The sequence below is a fragment of the Neocloeon triangulifer genome, unplaced genomic scaffold (genome assembly GCF_031216515.1).
Source record: "Neocloeon triangulifer isolate White Clay Creek 2 clone unplaced genomic scaffold, ASM3121651v1 ptg000014l, whole genome shotgun sequence".
Taxonomy (NCBI): Eukaryota; Metazoa; Arthropoda; class Insecta; order Ephemeroptera; family Baetidae; genus Neocloeon; species Neocloeon triangulifer.
Genome location: NW_026775556.1, coordinates 25,103,888 through 25,131,114, shown reverse-complemented (window position 1 = coordinate 25,131,114; position 27,227 = coordinate 25,103,888). Strand labels below are relative to the sequence as shown.

Below are 27,227 nucleotides of genomic sequence, written 5' to 3'. Positions count from 1 at the left end.
AATGCGGACGTCGGCCAGATAACTGGCAGACATTCGGCATGCAATAGTGTGCGCGCTGGGTATAAGCAATTTTGTTTTTTAAACGGGGAGATTCGTATATGAAATTTAGCATAATGCTTGTTGCGACACTCAAGTTCGTGGCAAGAGTCGTGTCTCTCGCGCTTTTGGGGTTACATACGGGTCTCTTAATTTAAAATAGAAAGTGATTGCGTACAGAAAATATTATATTATACGGGCTGATTGGAGCACGACTTGGAAATAAAAAGCCTTGATTCAAATTTTTTAAGCAATAATTCCATTTTAAATTGTATTATAAGACTTTTAGTTATTAATACTTCAATTTTAATTTTATTTGTTACACAAATTAGTAATTTTTGTAATTAGTAAATTATAAAATAGTCATCAAATTTAATTTTTTAATAATAATAGTTTATTGAAAATACCTCATCAGAGTAGAATTATTCATATTTAAAATGATACAAATTAAAATTTGATAACGTTGACAATTTTAATTTTTTTTTTTATAAAAATAATTAATAAAATGGCACAGCTATTTGGATATTGAAATAGGAATAAATAAAATTTGCAGTTACAAAGAATTAATAATGATAGCTTTTTTATTGTTTAATAATAAATATTATAATTGCTGTAATTCATTTATTAATCTTTGCTTAAAATAGAACAGTGAACTTTTATTACAAATTAAAACATTATTATTTGCAAATTAACAAATTATTAAGCGGCATTTAATATTTATATATGAAATTTTCACTTTCGAATGCTTATCTTCAGGTGAATAACCCCGCCTGTTTTGTTGATGCGCCTCTCTCATTATTTATCGTATTTTTTTCCCCGAGCACGAGCCTCTGTGATCGTCGCGGCGGGTTATATCCTTTTGGGTGAGGGTTTGAAAGACAGCTGGCGTCAGCTGCGAGCAAGCAAGCTGATCTTGGCGAACGCCAATCTTGCCAGAAATAAAATAATAGGCCGCGTGCATGTGTGCTCAGATATATAATTCCTACCCGCAGACTGCATCTTCGGCCCTTCACCTGCGCGCACCTCCACCCGCACCTTTGCTCTCTCATCCTTTTTGTGCTGCAGAGAGCGGCGCTCGTTTTCCTTACAAGATAAACAAGCGGCTGTGCTCGATTTCTACACCCGACCTCGCCATAAAATTATATATGAATCTAGAATAAAACGCCGCTTTTTCCAATCACAGACGAATATTAAATCAGAACGAAAATCAAAATAAATTATTGTTGTTGTGGGAACAGGTGCCGGCGTTTCTTATTCTTCGGCACCGGAAACGCTTTAAGGTGCGGAGATAGCGATCTGGAGGGCGCGTGTTACATACACTTGGAGAGCCGCACATGCTCTCTCGCGTTATGTAACACAAGTAGCACCCACAATGCAGCACCTTCCTCTTATGAATGGGCCCTCCGCGTTTGTCACTTCGCCCGCGCGATGTATAAGAATAAAAAAAGCCAAAACCTACACACAAAAGTGACGTCACCCGAGAGAGAGAGAAAGAAAGAATATATAAATACGTACAACACAAGGTAGGTACACAACAGGTAGGCATACAAACACACAAAAATACCGGCGAACACAAAGCACACAGGCTGCTCGCGTGTTTAGAATGCGCGCTACGTGAAAATGTGTGTCACCTTTTTGGCCCCTTTGTCCGCCCGCAAAGATTGATCGCGCGCCACTTTTTGTTGCCGCAGCCGATTCATTCGAGTCGGGCTTGATGGGCCGGAATTACTTAATTGAGTGGATTTGTATATTTATTGTGTCGGAAGAAATAGATCGATTTTTTATGAAGTCAAAAATACAGAAATTAGTTTTGAATTTTCTTAAAAACATTTATTTTTTATTGCCCTATTTTGACTTTTGACGGCGCTTAGAGTGTGAAATTATTCAACGAAGCCTGTTAAGGGAAGGGTGCATCTGCCTTTGTAAGACATCCCCGGCTAATAAAACTTCCTTCCTATGTTCCGATGTAAGACGTCTCGCCCGCGCTCGCATTCAACAGGTTTCTCCTTAGCTCCCCCTTTTGTACATTAAGACTGTCGAACGCACGCACCCTCTTGAAAAATAATAAAATCCCCGGCGGCGATTAAGTCTGAGCAGCGATTCCGCAAACGAGCCAAGAAAAGCGGCGACGGAAAATTCCGAGCGTGAAAATTCCCCGAGGAGAAAAGATGGAGCGTGAAAAGAGCAGCCAGAGAGAGCGAATATAAAAAAAAACCCGCCTGCCTCCTTGGGCATAAAAAAGCAGCTGACAACAAGTGTCTTCTTATTCACAATATCTTCCGCCCGGCGTGTTTGTTTACAAAGGAGAGCAACAAGTCGCACCTTGGAGAATTTCCTTCTTTTTATAAGAAGCGTTTAATAAAAACCGAAAATAGGTTGCGTGATCTGAAAGCGCTGCACGGAATATTTTAAAAAGATCACGTCGATTGATTTATGTGCTGGGAAAATGAAAAGGCATCAAAACCTATCACCTGCACTCGCGGAGATCAACCCGCGCCGTAGTAAAAAAAAAAAACAGCACACGCGCCGCTAAGCAAACAAGGAAGAATTCGGAGCACCTGGAAAGGTCGTCGCGTGATTTATTAAATAAATTCGCGCTGCCCCGTCAAGAAAGGGTTATTCTAATTTCATGCGGCTGAGTGATTTATTGGGCAGAATAAGAGAAGGGGATTGCAAAAAAATGATGGAGAGAAGCGGGGGCGTCGAGTGGCGCGTACAAAAAATAACGATTTCCCTTGCGAATGCAAAAAGCGTATATATTGCGCACGCAGCTTTGTACTTTTCGAGCTCTCGCGGTGTTTGCACAAGAAAATGAAATTTCATTGCCTCCCCCCGGTGCTTTGCAGAATCACGGCCGATGCACGCCGAGCTTCGCTCTCTTTATTCTGAGCATTGTCGACGTGATTATTACCCTCGGTCCGCCTCGGCCCGCCCGCCCGCCTTGATAAATAATTATTCTCTCTCTCTCTCTCGCCGTCATTGTCGTAGATTAGCAGGGAGAGAGCGAGCTATGGATATTTGCTAATGCGCGCGGGACAAGGGAGGAATTGAGGAGCGCGCAGAAGATGTGCTGCTGCAGGACCCTTTTCTCCTGCTTTTCGTGAGCAACCCTTTCTCAATCCACGCCGCACGTATTGTTCACGGATCGGGGGACGAGACGCCGGCCCGGGCACTTTATTATCACGGACGAGGAGAGATTTTTTCGCTTGTTTGCTCTGCACGATCAACATTTGCTCATTGATATCGCGCTTGATTGGCTCAGCAAGGGAAAAATTCGAAGGTTGTGCAAAAGAGCTTTTTAAATAGGGGGAAAATTTATGGGTATTTTAAAGAGATTGAATTAGAAAAGTTAAAAAACCATGTATAGTTTTAGTTCAAAGCATTCAGTTTAATGGGATTGATATCTATGTTTTAATAATAAATACATACGCCTCTAAATATTTAATAATTTAAGTTACAAAAATAGCTTAACGTTTAAAATAAAAATAAATTTATTTTCAGATATTTAACAATTTTTTTTTTTTAATCAATAATATATAAAAAAAAATATAAAACCTATTAAATTTTTATCGGTTATATTTGTTTTATGCATAAACTTCAGTTTCTATTATTTGTATCTAAATTAATTGAATGCAATTTTTTAAAATAAATAAAAATTATAGTGTGACGTTTCTCAGTTGTGCTAGCGTGTTTAAATTAAAAATTAATTCCTTCAATTCTGTATTGAGGTCATCAATATGCTTAAATTATAATTTAAATTCAAAATAAATAAGCTACCTATCATTTTTAAAACTTATTTTAAAAACTTTTTAGTTCTTTTATACATTTCTTAAAAGAGATTTGTGAAAAGTACTAATAAATTCCAGAAGCAATTAGTCAAAATGAGTTTGAGCATCAAAACAAATTTTTTTTTTCGGAAATTGATGGCTGCATTTCTATAATACAAAATAAAAATTATAGTAATTTCATTTTTTTTTTATTCACTAGAAATTATCCATCAGTTATTACCGATTTAACTGATTTATTATTTCTTTTAAAATTTAAAAAATCACATGGTTGCTTTCATTGCTTTGTTTTAATCCCGAGCATCTCATATCTATAGAGCGGGTTCTGCTATTTTATGTTTAAAATATTCGCAAACCGATGGCGGACGCGGAAGGGAGCGGCAGTGAGAGGCCGGGTGAAATCAAAAGAAAGTAATTAGAATATATATAGAGAAGCTATATATGAATGCACGCGCGCGTGCACGTAAGGAAAGTGGAAAAGCTGCACGCGCAGGGGTGGAAAGAAAGGAGAGAGATCTTTGACGAAGCTAATTTCGCCAAAGTCTCGCTCTCCGCGCCGCGCTGCTGTGCAAAAAGCTTCTTATGGAAGTAGGAAATATTAATGTGCGTGCGTGTGTGCACTGAGTGTGTTGCATACACACACCATGGGGGAAGACGAGAGAGTGCAGGGTGGAAGAGCAAGAAACACACGCAGCATCTTATGTTGCGTTTGTGTAAAAAAAAGTAAAGGGCTGTGCAAAAGTAAAGGGGGTTGCATGCTTGCAAGAGGAAGAAAGGACAGCGTATATACGAGAGAGATGAAGGGTGAAAAAAGCTGCAGACCGGGGTTGCAGGCTGAAAAAAAAATGTAGAAAAGGGCGCGGGGGAGGCGAAGCCGCTCCCTTGGCGCTGCGGGGGAGACAAGAAAAGTTTGCGAATTGATTCGGCATTAAATTATGCAATGACCGCCGACAAAAGAATGGCAAGCAACCCTTGCAAGGAGGGTGCCAGTCTAATTCACATATATATACCCTTGTTTTGGCAACAGAAAGCGGGCCGGAGACTTTGCAGAGAGAAAGAAAGAGCCCATCAATTATTTAGCCACCCCCGCATAACTTTCGACACCACAGAAAAAAAGCCAAGAATTATATCTCGAGCTCAATTGGATAGAAAAGAATTATGCTGTGAGATAAAATCGACCAAAAGATAGAGAGTGTCTTTCAACCCCTTAAGCTAAATAGCTTTTTCAATTGGCAGCAAATTGTATGATAAATAAGTTTGTTTGTAATTTGTATTTCAAATATTAGACATTTAATTTCGATCTCAATTTTAATTTTAGATTTTCCTTTCCTTCATAAAAAATAACAAATTAATTCAAGATATTTATTAAAATTTTCTTTTCTTTTGTATCTAAAAACTTCGACCAACTTTTAAATTTTTATGTATCTTTTTCCTCTTCCTATAATAATAGTTCTTCAATTTCTGTTTCAGATATTGCCAAAGAGCATCCCTGTGAATCAGACAGTTTCCCCCGCAGCGAGCGTTTCCTTCACCAAAGGTATGTTCTTCTTCTTCTTCCCACGCAAATAACAATCAGCAACCCTCTCGCCTTATGGTGCGGTGGGTTTTGTTGTTTGTTATTTCCGAATCGTTTTTCTTGAGATTTCTCCGCAAGCACCTGCAGCCTCCCTCGGAGAAAAACATCTTTTTCTTTTGGCCCAAAACGTTGAACGTTTGAAAATTGTTGTCGGTCGGCGGCATAGAGGAAACCAAGATACGGGGGTGTCACAGTTCAGTGCGCCCAAGACAGATGATGACGCAAAGGTCAGCTGCCCGCGGCCCACAACAACAGCCGCGAGCGAACTCGATACTTTTCAATGCGCGTCTTCAAACCATTACTCGCGGTCAAATTAATCCATTTTTGTAAATATACCGCACAAAGCCCTGAAGAAGATGGATTGGCGCGGGCGTGAATAGCTGCAAAATAACATTAGCTTTGCAAGAAGTAGTTTATCGGCTTGCAGAATATAAAAAAAGATATTGATTTCAAATGTGCAGATAAAGGCTTTTGTTCGGTGCGAAGAATGACTTAAATGAGACTGGGCAGCCAGCACATGCCCATCACAATAGCTATTTTATTTTATTATTTACTTTAAAAAATATATATTTTGTAACAAAAAAACTCTACATCGGACAAACTTTTGGATGGTGAAGGAAAACTTAAAATAAAAAATAAAATCTGCCCATAATGATAATAATTAATTATAATATTTTTGGTGCATTTATTGCATATTTATTAGGTTAAAATGCTTACTAAAGATTATTTTGTTTCAAAATGAAATAATCAATTCAATATTTAACTCTAATTGATCTTTTGTTTGAAAATTGATAATTAATTATAAAAAAAGAATTTGGTTTTCAAAAAGTTTAAATATATGATAAAATGATATAAAAGAAGTTTTATGAATATCTGAAAAGATGAAAAGCTCAAAATATTTTTTCTTTGAAGTGCCAACGTGCGGGTGAAATGCATTCGTTAACGTTTTTCCAAGCATTATATTCCGCCCCCACGCGCGCCGTTGATAAATTTCTCATCTGTCTAATTACCATCTGGAGGCATCAGAAGTCACAAGCGTGAAGAACGAATGCGCACAATACCGACGTCTGCGAGTTAGTTTTTTTTTTATTTTAATAATTTTTCAATAGGGTGCTGCATGCGTGCCGAGTCATTCCGCCGTTGAAACAGGGGCCGTTAATTTTTTCTTATGCGCCGCACTCATAAGACACCATATGGATATCTCACCTGCATTTTAATTTACCTTAAACGGCTCTTGTAGGGGGTGGCCATGCCATAAGATCACCTGCTTAAACACAAAACTAAACACATATGGGCCCTCGCGTTATTAATGCGACGGAACAATATAGTTCGTTTTTTAACGGATTCGTTGGCGATGCATGGCCGTGCTGCTTAATTTGGGTCATCTCTTCAAAATGAAAAAAAAAATGCAGACGGAGAGTTTGTGCAATTATACGAGCGGAGAGAGAGAGCTCGTTTTTGTGTTGAGGAGAATTATAAGAAAAGTTTCGGTGGCGGTTTCGGCGCGCCAATATTAAAAGTTTGAACGCTTTGTGCTGCTCTTTGTATATTAAACTGCACAGGACGTGTTTATACCCTCGCGGAGAGTAAACACTTTAAAATCTCGTTTGATGTTTCCTCTTTGACGTGTGTGGTGCAGAGAGGATTATCGAGTAAGAAACAAACGGCAACTTTTGATATGCTGCGCGCCTTTATTAGAACGCAAAATCATCTCTCTTATATAATCATGGGCCGCCGCTTTATTCAATCATCTCGTTTCTTGTAATTGATGTTTTCGCAGCGGGAGGGTTCGAGCAGCTGCTTATTTTATACAAAGTATGTGGAGAGGATGACGAGCCAAGACGCCGGCCAAGAAAGGGGCAGATGCAGCAGGCTCAGCTCGATTGGTTTTGTTATTTTTGGTATAGATACCCTTTTCCTTACAAGGTGCATTATATTTTATATTTCCAGACGGAATGCAGCTGAATTGCACGCGAAAATAAGGAAATCCTTTTTCTGCTCGATTTTGTTGTTCGGCCAAAGGGTACAAAAGGGGCGATTGAAGGCTCAACACCTTCTGCTCTCTCGATTCTTTGTTGTTGTTGTTTGGCCGCGGCTGCTGCGCTGCACCGAGAAAAATATCCGCCACCTTGACCGGCTGAGAACGAAGCAAATCTTTGGAAATCGGTTCTCTTTTTACTTCATATACATGAAGAATGAGAAATTCCAATAGCCGAGTTGAGAAAAAAAATGTAATACAACAAATTTTAACTAAAAAATTATAAAATTTATTGCTTTTAGAAATGATTATCACAATTTTGGTAGAATTTAAAATTATATAAATTTAAAATTTAAATAATTAATTAAATTGGATGGTTTCTCAATTTTACTTCAAACTTTAAAAAAAAATTAAGGCAAAATGAAGTAAATTATTTATATACAATTTTTAAATTAATAATTTAAATGCGCCAATTTTTTTCTGTTTGACATCTTCAGTGTCTTCTTATTTTTACACGTTCAAAGCCATTAACGAGGTTGGCGCAGCTTTCTTTGATACAAAATCATCTCAATTAATAATTACAGAACAAATTGCGTCTTCAGCTTTCGTCTCTTTGGCGCTGCGTATATTAATTAAATCGCAGTTCAGACGAGTAATTTCTTCTGATAACGCGCGTGTAATTATTAATTCGAGCTGCTCTTCGTCTTATGTATAATTTCTGTCTCGCGTGCGTTGGAAGTTGTCGAGGAGCTGCTGCTGTGGAATATAATAATTCGCCGTCGCTTATCGCTTCTTTTACGCCCCGTAACGAGCTGCTTAATGTGTCTTAATACGCCCCTCGCAGTATCTTCTTTCCGCCTCGCTGACATATGTCTTGGACAAAAAACACCTGCACCGAACGAAATAAAATCTGCTTCTCTACTCGAAAGAGAGCCGCCGCTGTTTTTTTATTCTATTGATGAAGAATTGCGCGATGCTTTTCTCTGGCGCTGCTCCTTTTATTTTTCTTAACGACATAATTTGTCCTTTGTTGCCGGGCGCAGCAGTTTTATACAACAAACAGGCAGCTGCTGCAGGGCCCGAGCGAGCACACAAAAATTAGAGGCGGAAACCCAAGAGAAAGAATAATATTGTACCAAAGCAGTCGTCGAGGCTGCAAAATTAAAACGCCCGCTGTGTGACTCTTGTGAAAAGGCACGGCAGCTTTCTTATGCGACGACAAATTTTCGTAAATGAAAAACATGACAAAAGACGTGGTGCGTTTGTACGGACGAAAAAATTCCACTGCCAAGGGTAGGAAATATATTTTTGTATTGTTTTTTAAGCTGCGCGCAGCATTTTTGATGTTTTAATGCTAATTACGTGCGGCGCGCGGTGCCAAAGCACATCGGTCTTGTTTTCAAGTAAATTAAAAACGCGGCTCTGCGTGAAATCGCGCCGAGGCTCCTTTGCCGTTCTTATGCCGCCGCGTTTGTTTTCCTTCAAAGTGAGCATAATTAGGTGTTAATATATAACAGCACCGGCAAGAACAATGCGCGCTCGGCGGCTAAACTGCTGCTGCGGCAAGCGTCGCGTGTGATGTTTTTGAATTCGCGAGAGAGCGTGCATACGCGCGCGGAACGCCGATCAAAGAAAGGGTTGCGAAAAATAAAAGCAAAAGAAAAAGCAGCGCTTTTCTTTGGCTGCTGCACAAATACATGACGTGTATAGAGGGGAGAAGCTCAGGTAAGAGAGCGAAGGAGAAACCGCGGCGCGTCGTCATATATGCCATGTGTTGATCTTGAAAGGGGCTTTAAATCGTGACGTGGCGAGAGAATTCAAGAATGACGAAGAAACTCAATCCGCCCCTAAAGAGCGCGGGGTGCAAAGCGTATTAAGCTGCGTGTGTGTATAAAAGATACGAGAGAAAGTTGGCAAATTGGCTGTCAGGTTTTGAAACGAGCAGAAAAGGAAAAGAGGCGCACAAAAGAGGGTGAAATTTATTTGTTAACCAGACAATTTGATTGGAATTTGGAGCAATTTTAAGCTTCACGTGGTTTCTTAAGAATCTTTTATTTGTTTCCGCTTTTCTCGCGAAAAAAAAATTAAAATGTTGAAGAGATTTTTAATTTCTTGCAGTAAGTAATTTTGCATCAGGTACTTTTAATCTGGGAAAATTTAAAATGAATGAGAATTTACACAAATTGTGTTTTGTTTTTAATAAGAATAATTAATAATGCTTTGATTAAATTTGATTTTTTTTAGTGACTCAATTTAATAAAAATAATTTAAAATTTTTTTCAAAAATGGTTTTTTTTAATCATGTAATAAATCAACATAAAATTAACGGTTTATATTTTTGAAAATTGTTTTACTTAAAGTTTTATTTTCATGATTTTTATTTAATTAAAATATTTTATAAAACGTTTCTCGTTACTGACATTGATTGATTTTATAGAATCATTTTTTACTTCCACTATGGCCTTATATTGTATTAATTGAGTTTAATTTAGAACAACAACTATTAATTAATAACTGAAAATTAATATTTTATTGAAATGGATCTTCAATTTGAAAGAATTGAATTCAACATAAATATTTTAATTCTTTTCTGTTGCCTTTAATTTATTAATGCGGCAATATAGTTATAGCTTTTTCCATCTCCTCTTTCTCTCTCCTTATTCCGATCATTTTCTAATTTCACATGAGAACGAGCAAATGTGCAAATCTTTCCCCACGAAATATATATAAAAGAAACATAAATCAGACTTATCCTTTCCTCCCGCTAATAAAATCGCGCGGGCTGAAAAGGAGTCGGCTATGCACATATCCGCCGAGATATTTTTATTGCGCGACAAGAGACCGTGTAGCAGCGGCATTGCAGAAAAACATTATAATAAAAAGACCATTTGGCACGAGAGCCTCGGGGGATGATGACGACGGCAGTAGCGAGAGAAGAAAGAAAGGGGTGGTTGCGCCGTCGCCGCCGCCGTTCTTACATGACCTCGTCATGCGATACAACCTTTTATTTTCTTAAGCGGGAGAGAGAAAGAGACGAATTTGGCTCACGTCCATGCACAGATAGCAAATTAGACCCGCGCACGGGCAGATGCAAATATTATGTGAAATATAAAAGAAGAAAGGGCGTGCACGTGTCTGGTGGCGGCAGAAACGGGTGGAGGAGTTGTAGCGTGGCTTCAAGGATCGAAATTATACTTGCAGCCAACATCTGCCCCGTTGTTGTTATTATTATTATTACTACATGTACGCCTCAGCGTGTGCAGCCAGGGCGAAATGAATGGAAAGTGAGTGAACTAGGGGCGGACAATGCGCGCCTTATAAATAAAAAGAATCGGCAACCAGGCGGGCAAACCACCCCTTCAGAGCAGAAGTGTGCCAGCGAGAGAAAAGTGAGAGATGCTGCACTAAACCGATCAGCTGGCCTACATTTTCTGCCATCAGCTGCTTATATGCGTGCTGGGGTGTGGTGCAGAGCGTACGCTAGGGGGTTGCTACTTTCTTTTTATTTAATACCACCCCTTACACTTATTCTTATTTCAATAGAGATTTGCAGCTGAAAAACTTGGGCTGCTGGCGGGGGGAGGTACTTGCAGGGCAGGGGCGACTACAAGAGTAGCACGCGTGTCACTCTTGCCTGCCTGCTTGCTTGCCAGAATAAAAGTCGGAATTCTGCTAGCGAGGGGCCGTGAACCGATGCATGCACGCTGCGGAAAAAAACCACCCTTTCTTACAATGCAGAATTCCCGCCCTTCGAGTTGTGTGTGCAGCTGCCGCTTTTGAATCGAGCTTGGCAGGCAAGATCGGTGACGTCGAGGTCTCTCGATCGAATTAAAGTAGTGTGACGTCGCGAACGCCGCCGTGAAAAGACATGCATGCACCTTGAAGGAAATAAAGTTTAACTCTCAAGCAGGGGAGTTGCATTTGTGTAAGACCTGCTCCTCCATTCACTCAACAGCTGGCTCGGTGCATTCAAGAAAAGCGCAGGTTTTAAAGAGAGAGATTGGAATTTTTTACGCACCTTGATCAGAATTTATCAACCTGCAAGTTAAATAAAAACGAATTAATTATTTAAATTTGATAATAAATCATTTGAAGGAATAGATAATTGTCTCTAACTTTGTTTATTTTAAATTACTGTGATTGACATACTTAATTTTTTTCTTAGATTATATTAATTTGGAATATGACTCAATCCTTCATACTTAATGCATACTTTTTGAAAAAGCCAAAAGTAATGACAAAGTATAAAATTATTTAAAAATAAATGCTAATTTAATTAATTATTTAATACGAAAATAAAATCAGATTAAAAGAATAAAATTTAATCTCAGATTTTGTTTATTTTACATAATTTATTGATGTACTTCATTTTTTTACATCATAATAATTTGGAATTTGAGTCAAACCTTAATACCGAATGCTTATACTTTTTGAAAAAGCCAAAAGTATCTGAGTGAGTAAAAAATTATTTAGAAATATATGCAAATAAAATTAACCAATTAATGATTTTAATTCATTTAGATATTTCATTAAGAGATAATTAAGACAAAAAATTATTTATTTCTTCAGTGCTGAAAGAAGTTTGCAGTTGAAAAATTATTGGGCCGAAAACTCTCATCGTTTCTTCTTTTAACTTTTTACAATGAGGCGGAAAGACTCTCTTCGAGACGAAAAGATAATCAGCGGCAGCTTGGCAATATTTTTTTTTTTATTTTCGCATTTTTCCAATCGATCCGCCGCAGACTCGCTCATCTTGAAACGCCGCGGCAGTCTCTCGTTCTCCTCAACTCGCAGCAATTACCGAAGGAAAAAAACACGCGCATTATTTCTTAATAAAGCGAAGGGCTCTTCAATTTTATAAGTTTCCACATGAGGAATTTTTGGCAAGAACCCCTTGGAAATCGCGATCGGCAAACATCCTCCCAAGAGAAGCGAAACAAAACGAGAACAACACCACGAAAAAAAAGTGTGTTTCATTCAAACAAGAGGCGGTAGCAGCAGGAAGACTTACAAGGCGTAATGTCTAGAAAATTGAGCTTTTTATCCGCGTTTAAACTGTTGCTAATTCAAGAGCGCAACCCTCGACCGCAGGGTCTTCCTTTTCTTCTCCCGTTCTACCTGAGGCACTTCCTTTCCGTCCGTATCCCCTTAAACCGCAGCCACCCAAGATCCCACACAGCTAATGTGACTAACTAGCAGGAAAACGCATCCGTATGGCTCTACAATTTTCGTTCAGGGGAATAAAAATTCATTTTCGAGATCTATGGCAGTCGGCGTCGATCGTAATCAATAGACTCAGGGGGGCTTTCTTTCTTTCTTTTAACTCTCGCGCGCGCAGCTGCAACGATCAATCTTGCAGCAGCGCCTCCCGATAAAAATGCAGCAGCCACCCCACGTGCCCGCGGCCGCCTTTTGTTGGCCGATCTCTGCTCTCGTATAATATACCAGTCGGGCGGCTCTTCAGCTGGGCCGAACGTCATCAGCTGAATGGCAAGAAAAGAAGAAAATCAACTCGATTACTATGCACGTCAATTAGACACGCGCGCGCTCCTTTCACCCACCGAGGGTTAATTCAAATCGCTTTGCTCACAAAACTCGTCTGCGTGGATTTTTTTATACTTGAATGAGCACCTTAATGAATAAGGCAGGTGTGATTAGATTATTTTATTTCTAAATATTTATTTCAAATAATATTGAGTCTTTTAAAAATAAACAACAATAATTAATTGTTGTTTATTGGCCCAATGTTTAAAAAATATTTTAATAATGAGAAAAATAATCAATTTTTCGAAAGGAAACTGTAACTGATCCATCAACTAAAAGGCACTTTAAAGCAAAGATTTTACTGAATTTCCTGCTCAAGAAAGAAAAAAGATTTTTTAATGAAAATATTTCTTTATGCTTGTAATTAATTTTTATTAATTCAATTCATTAAGAAATATTTTCAAATGTAATCTTTTTATCTCATGATTAATTAATTAATTAATAAGAGGAACCAAACCCAAAAGTTGGAGATCCTGCTTTGTTCTTTGTTTTTATTTTTTCTTTATTCCTCGCTGATGGCGTGCTGGGTTTGATATTTATTCAAATGATTAAAATAACTTTCGCAACGGCCCAGAGCAATTTGCACGGGCTTAAGAGGTTGGTCGGATGAAAAAGGTTCTTCATCTCTCGTCATCGTCGCGGCGTTCGCCAGCGATTTCTTCATATTTTTTAAAAGGATAAGGATGCGCGCGAGCCGGAGCGACGAGTGCAGAGTTTCATCATCATCTTCTTGAAAGTCGGCGCTTGCCTTCATCTCATTTTTGCCCATTACTGTACCCCAGTCGCGCATTTATTCCTTTGTGTGGTGTGTGTGTTTGCAAATTTTCTTCATTTTCCCTCTCATCGTCATCGCATTTCCTCTCTTTCGCTCTCTCTCTCCTCCCTTCAAGACTACTTTATATTTAGCGTCCCTTATACATTCTGCGCGCTCTCGCACTGCAGAAAAGAAAAGTCTCGTCGGCGCGGCGGCGAATCACCCCGAGGGGGTGTCTTTCTCTTTCTGCGCTGCGGCATCAAAAAAGGAAGTAGCAGAAACCCTTCCTTTTGCATGTACGCGATCTTAAACAAGAAGAAAAATTACGCAAAAATAAAAGGGAGGTCATTAGAGACGCGAGATGCACACGCCGCGCAGAGAGAGCAAAAATCGATCATCATACATGCCAGAGATGGTCGGGGGATGAAGGGAAAAAACGCGCCGGCAGAGCGGGCAATTAAAAAATGCCTTTGTCGAGCTTCTTAAGGCAGATGGCGAGTGTGAGCAGGAATTCGAAAAGTCATCGACTGGCAATTTTTATGCCAAAAGAATTTTTCTTCAATTGTCAGGCGAATTTATTTACGAGGCGCGCGTGGCAGGAAAAATTATTTCCACAGATGGTTTTTCTTCTTCCTTATAAATTAAAACGTTTAATTTTTCACGGGGTTGGTTGGTTTACAGTTAAGGGGCGATTTGTCATATCGATTTTCTCTTGCGAGTGAGAATTTGATAATTGGCAAGCAGGGGCAACAACTGGCAGAACAAAAGGCCGCGTGCGGTAGGCCCTTCTGCCGCGAGGATTGCCATAAATTTTATGATTCGAACTCGGCGGCCGGTCAGACACATATACTAGTGTGTTTATTGTTTTGCCCACCGATATTATTTAACATCTCTCTCGTCGGTCGCGGCATCAAAGACATCTGCGCGCACGTTGCGGTAGGCCCTTTTATAAATGCGCAGCTTGTGAGTCATTTATCTCACTCGACCCAGCAGCTATACCAATTGGCTGAAAATTTAATAATACCCACATCTTTAAAGAAGGGTCGACCCGCGAGAAACTTACAATTTTGTACTTGCGGTGAGAGCGAAATTTCACTTTCGTCTATAAAAAAAATTAAAAAAAAAAACACTTTGTCTTGGCACTCAAACGACCGAGAAAATAAAATATGAGGGCTCAATTCACTTTTGAACTAAAAACCTAAATTCTGCATGTTTTCTTTTTCTTTTTATCACTTAACTCTTTTTAAATTGAATTTAAAAGAAAGTTGAATAAATGGTAAGTAAATTTGTCAATTCTGCCACTTTTTTATTTGTTTTTGCATACTTTTGTAATTCACAATTAATGCTCGCACATTTGCTTGCACATTTTTAATAAAATTATTTAATTAATTTAATAATATATTTATCTAAGACTCTGCCTATTTTGATGTTTTTCTTCTTAAATTTGCTCAGCTATATTTTCATTTTTTTTTATTTTTTAACAAATGTATCTCCCTTTGCTACACAAGTTTGTGAATGAATGGGGAGTCGCGTGGGCGTGCAATTAAGATTTGCTCTGCGGAACAATGCGAGAGTGCATTTTTGTTTTTTCTATTTCCCGTTTTCGTTTGGATGACCGAGGAGCAGGAAGAGGATGAATTAAAGGGCGCATCTATCACGTAGGTGGTCACACAAGAGCAAGCGTTCGTCCGTCCGTCCGCCGAGGAAGCGTTTAAACGTGCGTGTCGTACTGTTTACTCTGATGCAGCGCGCACGGCCTAATGAATGAAATTTCGTCTCGCCAGCCCGGCAGGTCTTTACGCGGATCTTCACGGACGCTGCCTCAAAGGACACACTCACGCCCTCTCATTCATTCCGTCGCGTTCCGCCTAATTCCTTTTTACACACACGAGCTTCCTTCCGCGGTCGACGAAAAACAATTTCGGTGTTTTAATCACTTCCGACCGTATATTGATTATTGAATCGAATTTTAGGCACGAAGCGAAATTCGTGTGGGGATTTTCAGCTGCAATTTTTTTCGTAATTTGGCTGACGTGTGCATGCAACGCGTTATGTGCCTTGCACAACCACAACCTGCAGCCGACTGCGTGAGAAACACGCCGAGTTGGCTGCAGCACACGTGATGATTTCAGATGCGCTTTCGTGGCGCCGTTTTTCGCGTGCACATTTCCAAATCGGCCGAACCGATAATTATAATCATCAGGGAAATGTCAGGACCTAGGGCATTCTCTCAAGTATTGCACCCCTGCCTGTCAGATATTGTGCGAAAATCGCTGTTACGATTAAAGGCTGATTTATTAAATTAAATGCTAAAATATATAATTATGTATTAAAATTAAAAAAAATTGTATTAGATTTTTATTTAACATTTAACTAATTTTTTGTATAAATTTAATAATTTAATTTATGTTAAATTACATTTTTTATTTCTTATTTGCAAGCAATTGCAGTTAAAACATTTTTCAATAGAAATTTTAAAATTTGTATAAAGTTTGCTCTCTTAACTGTAAAGTTAATTGCACACAATCAATCAATAAAATTGCTTTTCTTCTCTCCAACTTGTTCATATGACATGTTTTATTAAATTGTCTATTCAATTAATAAATTATAAAATAGGACCATCCCAAATATTCTTAAAATTTGATGTATGAAAGAAAAATTACTAACATGCAAAAAATAGTAGAACCATGACCAACGATAAATTTAAATTACTTTAGAGAATAATATTTTTTTTAGAGGGGCGAGCCGAATACTTTTTACTTATTTGCGTGGAGATTTTAGATTGGCACATCAATTTAATTTGTAGCTGTCGCGAATAATGAGATTGTGTGACCCGCGCTGCAGAATTGCTTTTGCAAGAAACGCGTGAGTCACCAAACAATTCTCTCTCCTCTGAGCTCCAATTGAGCGCCGCTTAATTTATTCCTCGGCTTGACGAGTGATGAACCCGCTGTGCGCCTGGGTTCTCATAAAACGCACACGCTGATTCAAAGTGACGTTGGTGCCCGCATCCTCCAAGATGGTAACGCGACACCGAAACCGCGCCTCATCCGCTCTCAAGACGTCGCGAGAGATTTTTTCCGGTGAGAATACAATTTTTTATATAATAAGAAAAAAATCCAGCAGATTAATTACAATCAAGGTGATCTTTCATTTTTTGTAAAATGTCTAGCGGAAGTGGCACGAGCCATTCAAAATTATATAGGAGAGATGACGTGACTCAAAAAGTGATCTAGGTAATTAAAAAGAGCATCTCGCTCATCTTTTCCGGCCCTTGATATCGCGGGCGATTGTTTTGCGGTCATCACAATGCTCAGAGTGAATGAAAAACTCTTGACATCCGCTTTTGGTCCTCTCGAACAGGAAGCTAATTGGCGCAAAGTCATGATGCAGTGCAGGAGGAGCGCGGGTGGGCGAGAACGCACTTTTACGCGGAAACAAATAATCACCGCCACGATTCGGACACGGACCTTAGCCACTTCCTGGGCCGCTCGATCAAAAAGATAAATACGCCAACTTGTATTCCAATGCTTTTAAATTCTAAATTTTCTATGTAATAAAATTTAATTAAAAACTTAATATATTATTTTGCTATAAATTAATTTTCATTCAACAGTCTCAATATTGATATTTAAAATTTTTATTTATTAATTTAATTTATTTTTAAGCCTATTCAGTTGAAACAAATGCTATGTAAAATGAAAATATTGAAACAACAACAATTTTAACTAAAAAATTAAGAATAAATATTTTAAATTGCCTCCACTTTTATGTAATTGATAAACTAATAGACTAAATTTTTAATTAAACAATGAAAATTCTTTGAAACTATATTTTTAAATGCCAAACGTGCCTTTAAAATAAAAGTTTCATCAAAGAATGAATTAAATTTATAAAAGAGTCGTTATTTTCAAAGGGTCGGCGACAGGAAAGAAGTTGAATGCTCTTGAGGAGGAGCGAGCAACTTTTTAAATTAAACTCGCATCAAATGTCAATCCGGCGAGCGCTGAATGAAATTCCTTATTACAAAAGTCGTGCGCTGAGCACAATTCATCGCCCTAGCTCTCGCCCTACGGCTGCTCAATTCATCGCAGACTTGATGCGTTGCCTAACGCAGAGGAGACGAGTCAAACCAATTCATTCTTTTGATTGGAGATAATTGGCGGAGGATAAATAAAAAATTAGCAAAGCGTGCCTTACATTTAATAAGGAAATGTAAACAATTGGCAACATGACAAGAGAGCAAATAATATTCGCGTCCCTTCTCTCTCTCCGCCGCATCCAAAACAAAACCCATCGCAGCAGTCTTTTCTTCTCTCGTCGCTCTCAGCAGCAGCGCGCGGTTCTCATTTCCTTATTATCTCACCAGCACGCGGTGATTTGTATTCATTACCTTTAGCGCGAGGCACAACTCAATATTTCCGTCTTGAGCCCGCAACGTTTTTAATCTCCTTCGAATCACGACGAAATCATCTTTCTTCTGCCTCGACGCATGCATGTCAGGCCTGAATAATTCACCGACTCTTTCATTTATTCAAAGTCAGTCATGAAAATAAAAAAATTAAAAAAAATCGTACAGCTTTTGAGAAGGGTCAACTCGATCTCGGAGCCGGGTCAGTTAGGAGAACTTGAAAAGAAGCTGCCCTTTTTCACAGCCGGCTGCTTTCGTCGGGCAAAAGAAGAAATTAAGTTAAACGCGCGGAGGCTGCTGCAAAGTCACCGGCGCAAGCTGCTTTAATTAATTTTTCTCACCTCAAAGAAGCCTCGAGAGAGAGAGAGTCTCTCTCTTTAGCAAAGATTTACGGCCGGTGGAGAGCGGGCGGGCGGGCGTGCATAATGCAGAGAGCGACACCGCCGCGCTAAAGAGGAAAAGGGTTTAACTTAAACTTGAGCGCCGGCAGAGGAAACTGGCAATAACAGCACAAGAGGAGCTTTGATATTAAAAGGTCCCCGCAAGTTCCCATGGCACGCCACATTATATACGCAGGCGAGAGCGCGGTGCGGAGGCTCTGCTGTGCCCGTGGTGTGTCCCAACACCGGATACACACCAAGACGCGCAATCCAGGCCAATTGTTCTTAACACCATTCACAATGCGGCCGGCGCACTTAAATTAATCTAAACGTGATTACCTCCTGCATCGAGAGGAAAGAGACAATGATTTACGCCAAACGGGGGTGCGCTTAATTAGCCCTCCTATATACAAATCATATCATACAAATCTAAAGTGAAGAAGATGAAGTTTAGTCTCAGTTATATATTGTATTTAATCACTTTTATTAGATAATTTTTCATTTAAAATGTAAAAATAAAATGTTTTAAGTAGAAATTTAAAACCTCATGAAACCACACAATACGGGAACTAATTAAATTAGTAACTTTTGACCAATTGCATTTACATATATATAATTATGTTCCGAGACACGACAAAAGTTACTAATTAAAGTAAAATAATGTGTTTATTTTTAACGATTTGCATTTAAATTTTCAATTTTTATTTGATTTTTATTTTGACAAAAATTAAAATAGACTAATTTCATTGTAAGATTTGATTAATTTAGAAATAATTTTATTATTAATTTAGAAAAAAAAATTTGTTCCTTTTTCTATTAATGATGTAAAGTATGCAACGCAACACACTGATTAATTAGTGAATTAAATAATTAATATTTCAAAAACTATTTTACCTTTTAAACTCTACATTCATTTATTTTTTTTCTCGATTAAATTTTTGAAATTTATCATTTAAATAGCGTTTAACGTCTTGCAAGAAGTCCGTTAACGGTTCAACTTCTTGAGCTTCTTATTCGCATCGGTTGGCATACAAAAGAAAAAAAATTGATGCAAGCTGAAGCTGGTTTTGCTCTGGCTTCTTATATTCCCGCGCCGCTTCCTTCTTCCGTTTTGACGCCTGAATGACATTATAAATAAAATGCAGCTAGCACGGTGAGCGCGGCTGTTGCTTTACGATCGGCCGAACGAAAAGTCCGTTGGCGTCTTCGAGATAAAAGAAAGAAAGAAAGAGCTCTAGGGAGGGCGAATGCCACATAGAATAGGGGTAGTTGCTCTCTCGGCGCATTCATATAGCGCGCGTTTAGTTCCTGCCTTCCGGTTTTTGCTGTTACCTTTTTATCTGGCTTGGCTCTTAACAAATCTTCAAGACGTTTTATTCTCCCGCCGCATTCAGCCCTGCTCTCCCCTCCCTATTTTATATATATTTTAATGTGAATTGCATTTTTTCTTGAAAAGAAAACCGTTAGGAATCAGAACTCAGCTCTTATGCGGAGAGCGCCGAGTTAGCGCGACCCCCTTGTAAGATTTTATGCCGTGCGCGGAGAGCAGAGAGCGTTATTTCTTTTCACACCCCGCGTCCGATCTCGAGGAAAAATCACTTTTGTGCAGAGTATTTAAATTTCGAGTTTCGGTTTTCAACTTTGCCGGGGCGGTTTTTTCCATGTACGAATGTAAATGCTGCTCTCTCGGTGGTGCGGTTGAACTTTGAGTTTGACTTTTCCACATTTGGCGCGCGCATAAAGCAGAGCAGCTCCAAGCGCAGCATCGCCTCAAGAAGATTTTTTTATTATTCACATGAGAATATACCTCTTGAGTGTGTTTTAATTTAACCCTTCACCATATATGTGTGTTCGCTGCCTTTCTTCTCTCGGCTCTTCTGTTATTATCATCAGCATCGTTTTTTTTCCTCGTATTATTATTCCCATAGAAAATTTTCTGCTCGCCCTTTTTTATTACAAAAGGGGTTGAATTATTGGCAAAATTTTAATCTTGATCCGAGTATTCCGAAAGAGAGGACGGGCGGATAACAATGCTGACTGGTGTGACGAGAGAAAGAGCTGGAAATATAACGCCTAGAGACATATAGCCCGAGATATATATAAAAAAACACACACACATATAAGAACCGCGGAAAGAGAGCGAGAGTGAGAACCGCCGAGTTTTCGAGCAGTGATCATTACGAGGTGCCAGATGGACTGTTAAATGCGCGGCGCGGCGATGTATTAATGTAATAAGAAAAGCTCACTAAAGGGGTAAAAAACAACACAGGCTGAGCACACAATAGACGTTTTGTCATTAAGTATCGCCGGAGAGAGCAGAAAGAATATCATTTCGATGGGAATAAAACATATACGTGGAAAAAGAAGGGGAAACGCGAAAAATGATTAATGTTCTTCTCATTGTGTGACGCGCCGAGAGTAAAATGAAAATTGCGTATATATGTGGGTAAATATGGCAATGTATATAATAATTTCTTCCATCGTTCTCTCTTTATAATAAAACTCCAATCATCAATCAAAATCAATTTTATTGATATGGTTTATTGAAAGCATCAAAGATTGATTAAAATTTCTTCTTTCTTTAACTTGAGATAACGGCTTTCTATATTTGAGAGAATGGAAATTAAATTATTTGATCTGGATATTATTTAAAATTTTAATTTAATTATAGATGATTTTATTTCGGTTAAATGATAAAATATGATAAATAATAATATTAAATGAAAAAAAAAATTAAAAAAATTACAATAATAAATATTTGAGTAATTCACTCTCAATTAATTTATTATTAATTGTAAAGAAAAAAAATTAAAATATGAAGATTTTTAATTTTGAGATTTTATTGCTCTTGATATGCAACTCATGAGCATTTTGTTTTGCCGTCGGCGTAAAGTTTTTCGTGCAGAAAAATCCGAATAAGTACTTGCCAATTTGCGTGCGCGCGGCGTTGGCGAAATAAAAGCAGCGCATCAGAGCGGAATGTCGTGGTGCTTTTTTCTGTGCGTGTGCATGTCTCATCCCTCTCTGCATGTCTCTCGCATACACATATTTTTTCGGTTTCGAGAGGAAAGGGTTTAATTTGCGCGAGCCTTAATGAATAAGGCTTTTGTGACTCTTTCGTCGCTCATGCGGCGCATCACATATTGTGAATATCTTTGGCTCAAGGCTCTGGCGCGCGCGGCATGTCATTCACCAGTTGCTTGATAATAATAATGTGTACGCACACATGCGGCATACGCAAGAGTGAAGTGCGTATGTGTGATATGTTGTGCGAGTATAAAAAGGCAGCGAGAGCGAAAAAGTTAAATTCGCCTCAAGTAATTTGGGGTGGTGCTGTGTGTGTGGTGCGCTGTAAACTCTCTCTCTCTCTTTTCTCTTTGCTCACAAAACGCGCAGCATGTGACATATGCAGGCGCCTCCTTATTATTCTCGCACTTATTTTCTTGTTGTGTTGTTCCGTGACAGCAGCAGTCGTGACTTGGGAAAAAGAGAGCATGATGATTAATAAATTTTCCCCGCCGTTCTCTTTCTCTCTGTTTCGCATTTTCGAAAACAAAAGCGCGCATGAAATGACTTATTATCAGCGACAGCCCACGATACAATGAAGCAACATTGTGCGCGTGGTGTTCTTGCAATTACTGCTGCACCACGCCGCCGAGATGTACAATCCCATTGAAAAGAAAAGACAAAAAAAAAAAACATGTCACACGCATATATGCACGGAGGGGGCGTTGAGTATATTTTTTTTAATATGCTTTTTTCTCTGATAAAAAGTGCGTAATCAGAGAAGGAGAAATTTCCAATCAATCACGACGGAAGACTCTCCGAGTCGTTTAATTTGTAATTCGAGAAATGGGCCGCCGCCGACCTACCATAATGCAAAAAACTGCTGCTCTCATCCCCCCTATTATGTAATATTATTGACAGAGGGTCGTTCGCTCTCTGTTTCTCATTTCGAGCGTCCCCGATAAGATGATGGATTTAGCTAGCCGGCCTTGAAAGCGGCGTGAAACTAAAAAGTGATTGATCATGCCAAGAGGGTGAGTGGGCGACGCGAGCAGGGGGTGGCTCGCTATACTCGCTCTCTCTCGGCTGCTGGTGATTCGCACGCCAAATCTACACTTCCGCTCCTGCATCTAATACGAAAGTGAATAAAAAAATACACATTCGTGACTCATCTGGCAAAATATACATCAAAATCGAATTAGAAAAAAAAATTACGACGAGTAATAAACCCTGACTTCTTCATTTCCATGATCCTCGTTTGTCAACTTCTTCAAACAAATAAAAATTTTTGAATTTAAAATCGGCTCTTTTGTGAGTTGTTTATTGTTTGAGAAAAAACAATATTCCTGCTCTACATGTTTTTGCTGCAGCCCTTATTCATGAGCTGTGAAATAATTTTGACAAGAATTAGTACAAAAATCAATCTTTTAAAAATATATGCTTGCAAAGTAATAATTTTTTGTGAAAAATTAGTCAAAGTTAACATATTTACACAAAACAATTTTTCACACATATTTTGAATACAGAATTAATTGTTAAAAGAATTTCGAATTCAATTGTAAAGTTTTGTGTTAAAGGTTATTGTGTGTTCAATTGTTACTTTGAAAGAAAAATATTTTTAAAAGATTGATTTTGTTTTTAACTTTCGTCAAAATGATTTCACAGCTCATGAATTATGTTTTTTTTTTCTTAAATAATAAGCAATTCACAAAAGCCATCAAGGAATAGCCGATTTTAAATTCAATTTCATGATAGTGAAATTCTACCATAATAATAAAATAATTCTGGAAAAATCGATGCTTTTCCGGTTGGCGATTGCAAGCGTTGAAATTCCTGAACTCGAATTTGATGAGCATTCAACAGTTGCCGAATTTATTGTGGAGCAACAGATTTTAATTGTAGATAATTATGCATGCGGCTTATCACGCGCTTCCGATTCGACTCCCCCCAAATAAAAGCTGCAGGCGCAACAAGAGAAATCTCGCAGTAATAAATTTGAATTTTATTTTTATTTTTGGTGAATATCGCGGCCGGCTCGGCCAGCGACTCGCACGTTTGCGTTTATTTAATTTCAACGTGTTCACCTTGTTATTTATATTTACAGGAGCAGCAGCTAGCGGAATAAAGGAGCAGCGATCCGTGGAGAGAGCGAAAGGAAGTAGTTCATACGGCACAGCCGCTCGCACACGCAGCAGCGCGCCGTGTATCCCTCCCTAAGCAGCTGACCTCCCCCTTCGGTTCCCCACTTATTCTTACCAACAATAGGAACGAAATTATAATTCAGACACACACAGCATTGGAGTGGGAAGGTGGAAAAAAATTGGCTCGTCCAATCGGAGGCGAGTTTCTCTATGATGTCATCAGAAGAGGAGAGTTCTGAATGCTTTGGTTTGTACGGTGAAAAACTTCTGAAGAAGGCCAAGCGTACCAGACAGCGTGTAGACGCCGGCGAGCCGCGCAACAGCTACTCGTCGATCCCGAATTTCAGTTCGCGTCCCAGTTTCATGAGTGCCGGCGGAATATACGGCGCTATCTTCAGCCCGCAGCAGCAGCAGCAGTTCAGCGGGCTCTTCGGCCCGCACGGTTCGCCGCCGCCGCCCGCGAGCACCACGGCCAACAGCAGCAGCGGCTCCGGCTTCGCGCCCTCCAAAATGCTCAACGAACTGCTCGGCCGGCAGATGAAAGCGGCCGACGCCGCCGTCGGAGCCGAGTGTCTGATGGGCAGCGCCGTCGACGCCGAGACCAGCAGCAAGGTCAACGGCGGCGCCAACTTCGACATGGACCAGGCCGCCGGCAACGACAACATGCTGCGCGAGATCCTGCAGGGCCGCAAAAAGGAGATCCTGGCCCTGGAGCAGGAGCTGCGCGCCGCGTCCGAGGCGGCCACCTTTTCTCCCACCAACAACAACAACAACGAGATCAAATCGGACCAGCAGACAGGTGGGGCCGCCGACGAGGTGGGTGGCGCCTCAACAGGAAGCGCGGCCAACTCGCCAGGGCCGGTGCCGCACGCCTCCGCAGGCGACGACCGAGAGGCGAGTGACGAGGACGACGACGACATGAGCGACGCCGACGAGGCCAAGAGCAAAATGCACAAGGACTCGGACTCGTTCCACTCGGACTCGTCCAACAACTCGAAAGACGACTGCCTGGACGCCGAGAGCAAGGACAAGGCGGCCAGCAGCAGCACCAGCGAGATGAAGAGGGCGCGCGTGGAGAACATTGTGTCGTCGATGCGCGCCTCGCCCTCGCTGCCCGTGCAGGTGAACGGCTGCAAGAAACGCAAGTTGTACCACCCGCAGCAGCACGACAGCACCAGGTACGGACAGGCGTCGGCGGCCAGCGTCGCCGACGACGACGTCGACGACGACGCCCCGCCGGTGCTCAAGCAGAAGCGCGTGGAGAAGGACGCGCTCAAGTCGCAATTGCGCACCATGCAGGAGCAGTTGGCCGAGATGCAGCAAAAGTACGCCCAGCTGTGCAACCGGATGGAAATGGAGTCGGACTGCCAGGACGACAACACCGGCGACCTCGAGATGCCGACGCCGCACTCGGAACCCGAAACGGTAAAAGAAATAATTTCTGATAAGGTTAAGGCGGCGCCGGTAGCGGCGCCGCCGGTAGTCGTAGCTCCTGGTGGCGGTGGTCCCCCCTTTGCACCTCAACAACACACTCATGCCGCTCCTCCTCCGATGCAGAATCCGGCCGCAGCCGCCGCAGCAGCAGCAGCCGCCATGTACCTGGGGGTGGGCCACAAGATGTTCCTGGAGCAGGAGGCGCAGCGGCTCAAGGAGGCCGCCGAGCACCACCACCACCAACAGCAGCAGCAGCAGCAACAACAACAACAGCAGCAGCACCACCAGCAGCAGCTGCAGCAGCAGGCGCCGCAGCCTCCGCAGCAGCAGCCGCCGATGCCGCCCCCGCAGCCGCACCACCACCCGTGCGTGCCGCCTCCGCCGCCCCACCACCACGGCCACCCGCACCCGTCGTCGCACCAGCTGGCCGTGGCGGCCGCCGCCGCGGCCAAGAACGCGGAGCTGCAGGAACGGTTTCCGTTCTTCCGCAGCCCGCCGATGGCCTCGGACGTGGAGGGCCTGGCCGAGATGCTCAAGTCGGAGATCAGCGCGTCGCTGAACCTGCTGATCGACTCGATCATGGGTCGGTTCGCGCAGCAGCGCCGCTTCCTCACCGGCGCCAACAAACAGCAGGCCGAGGAGCAGCTCAACAAGGACCTCTTGCTGGCCTCGCAGCTGCTGGACCGGAAGTCGCCGCGCACCAAGGTAATTGATCGCGGCGCCAATAATCCGCCCCCAGGCGCACTCGCCGCCGCCGGCCCTTCGGGGTCGGGAAACGGGCTAGGCTGTGGCAGTATCGGAACGCGAGTAAACGGTACTGCCTTCCCAATCAACCTCGTGGCAAGTTCCACCCCTTCTTCCACCCCTTCTAACCCCGCAGACATGCGACCCCCAGTAAACACGTCTTCGTCCTTCCAGCCCCAGAAATCATCCGCAGCAGCCATGCCCGTCGCCATCAACGGAGCCTCGTCCGCTCTGTACCCGATGAGGCCACTCGCGGGCCCCTTCGACCAGCGGGTCACCCCGTCGCCGACGTCGCACCACCACCAGCACCACCACCACCACCAGCAACAGCACCACCAGCCCATGCAGCAGCAGCAGCAGCACCGGCCCTCCGAGCTGGACATGCCCGAGCAGAACGAGGCCATCAGCCTGGTGGTGACCACCAAGAAGAAGCGCCATAAGGTCACCGACACGCGCATCACGCCGCGCACGGTGTCGCGCATCCTGTCGCAGGAGGCGCCGCCGGGCACGCCGAGCAGCACCGGCGCCACCACGCCGGTGCCGAGCGGCGTCGCCGCCATGATGGACCCCAAGTACGGCCTGGTGCCGTCGACGAGCGCGAGCACCCTGAGCAGCAACAGCCCCTCGCCGCGGCCGTACCACCCGCCGCCGCCGCCCATGCTGCCCGTCTCGCTGCCCACCTCCGTGGCCATCCCCAACCCCAGCCTGCACGAGTCGCAGGTCTTCTCGCCCTACAGCCCCTTCTACGGCCAGCACCAGTCGTCGTCGCCGCCCGACCGCCGCGACGCCGAGTCTCCGCTGCCGCACCCGCCCTCGCTCCTCCACCCCGCCCTGCTCGCCGCCCACGGCACCCCCGACTACGGCCGCCTCGCCGCCGGACCCAACTCGGCCTCCCAGGCCGACGACCGCGGCCTCGACCAGGCCGACAGCCCCTTCGACGGAATGCAGCCTCCGCTCTCCTTCTCCAACTCACGGTGAGTGACAAAAAAAATTTAAAATTTTCAATCCTCTCCAATCTCTTTCCATTAAGTATGTAGTATTTTTTTTTATATTTTATTTTTTCCCGGATTTGGTTTAAAGTTTTTTAATTATTTCAGATTAATGATGAGGTAAAATTTTATATTTTTTAAATTACAATTCATATTTTAAATAATGGATCAAACTCAGCTAATTATATTTAATTAATCTTTTCCCATTATGGCATGTTATCATAACTTTTATATAGAGCTTTACTAAAATTTTCTGACAACTTCAGTTTCTCTTTTCTTTTGTCTTATTACTATATTTTTTCAAATTATTCAATAATTCATTTTTGGTCTTATTAAAAATGGTTAAATAATTAAATTTATTCCAAATATTTTAAAAAATGTCTCTTCGTATAGCTCATTATTCAATTAGATATAACCCTTTTTATTTGTATATTTTTTTACACCATTTT

At 41.4% G+C, this 27,227-nt stretch overlaps 1 protein-coding gene across 7 annotated transcripts in view; it reads left to right on the top strand.

Annotated features, from left to right (window-relative positions):
• Positions 1-27,227, top strand: part of LOC132199799 (homeobox protein prospero-like) — a 55,961-nt gene that overhangs the window by 21,006 nt on the left and 7,728 nt on the right. For 5 of the 7 annotated variants that reach the window (XM_059624804.1, XM_059624803.1, XM_059624800.1 and 2 more), the window contains 2 exons: positions 5,292-5,358; positions 23,575-26,763. In XM_059624804.1, coding sequence (XP_059480787.1) covers positions 23,822-26,763 — 2,942 coding nt within the window. In that variant the 5' untranslated portion in view covers positions 5,292-5,358; positions 23,575-23,821. The remainder of the gene's footprint in view (positions 1-5,291; positions 5,359-23,574; positions 26,764-27,227) is intronic. The other 2 variants (XM_059624805.1, XM_059624806.1) reach the window with 2 other exon arrangements.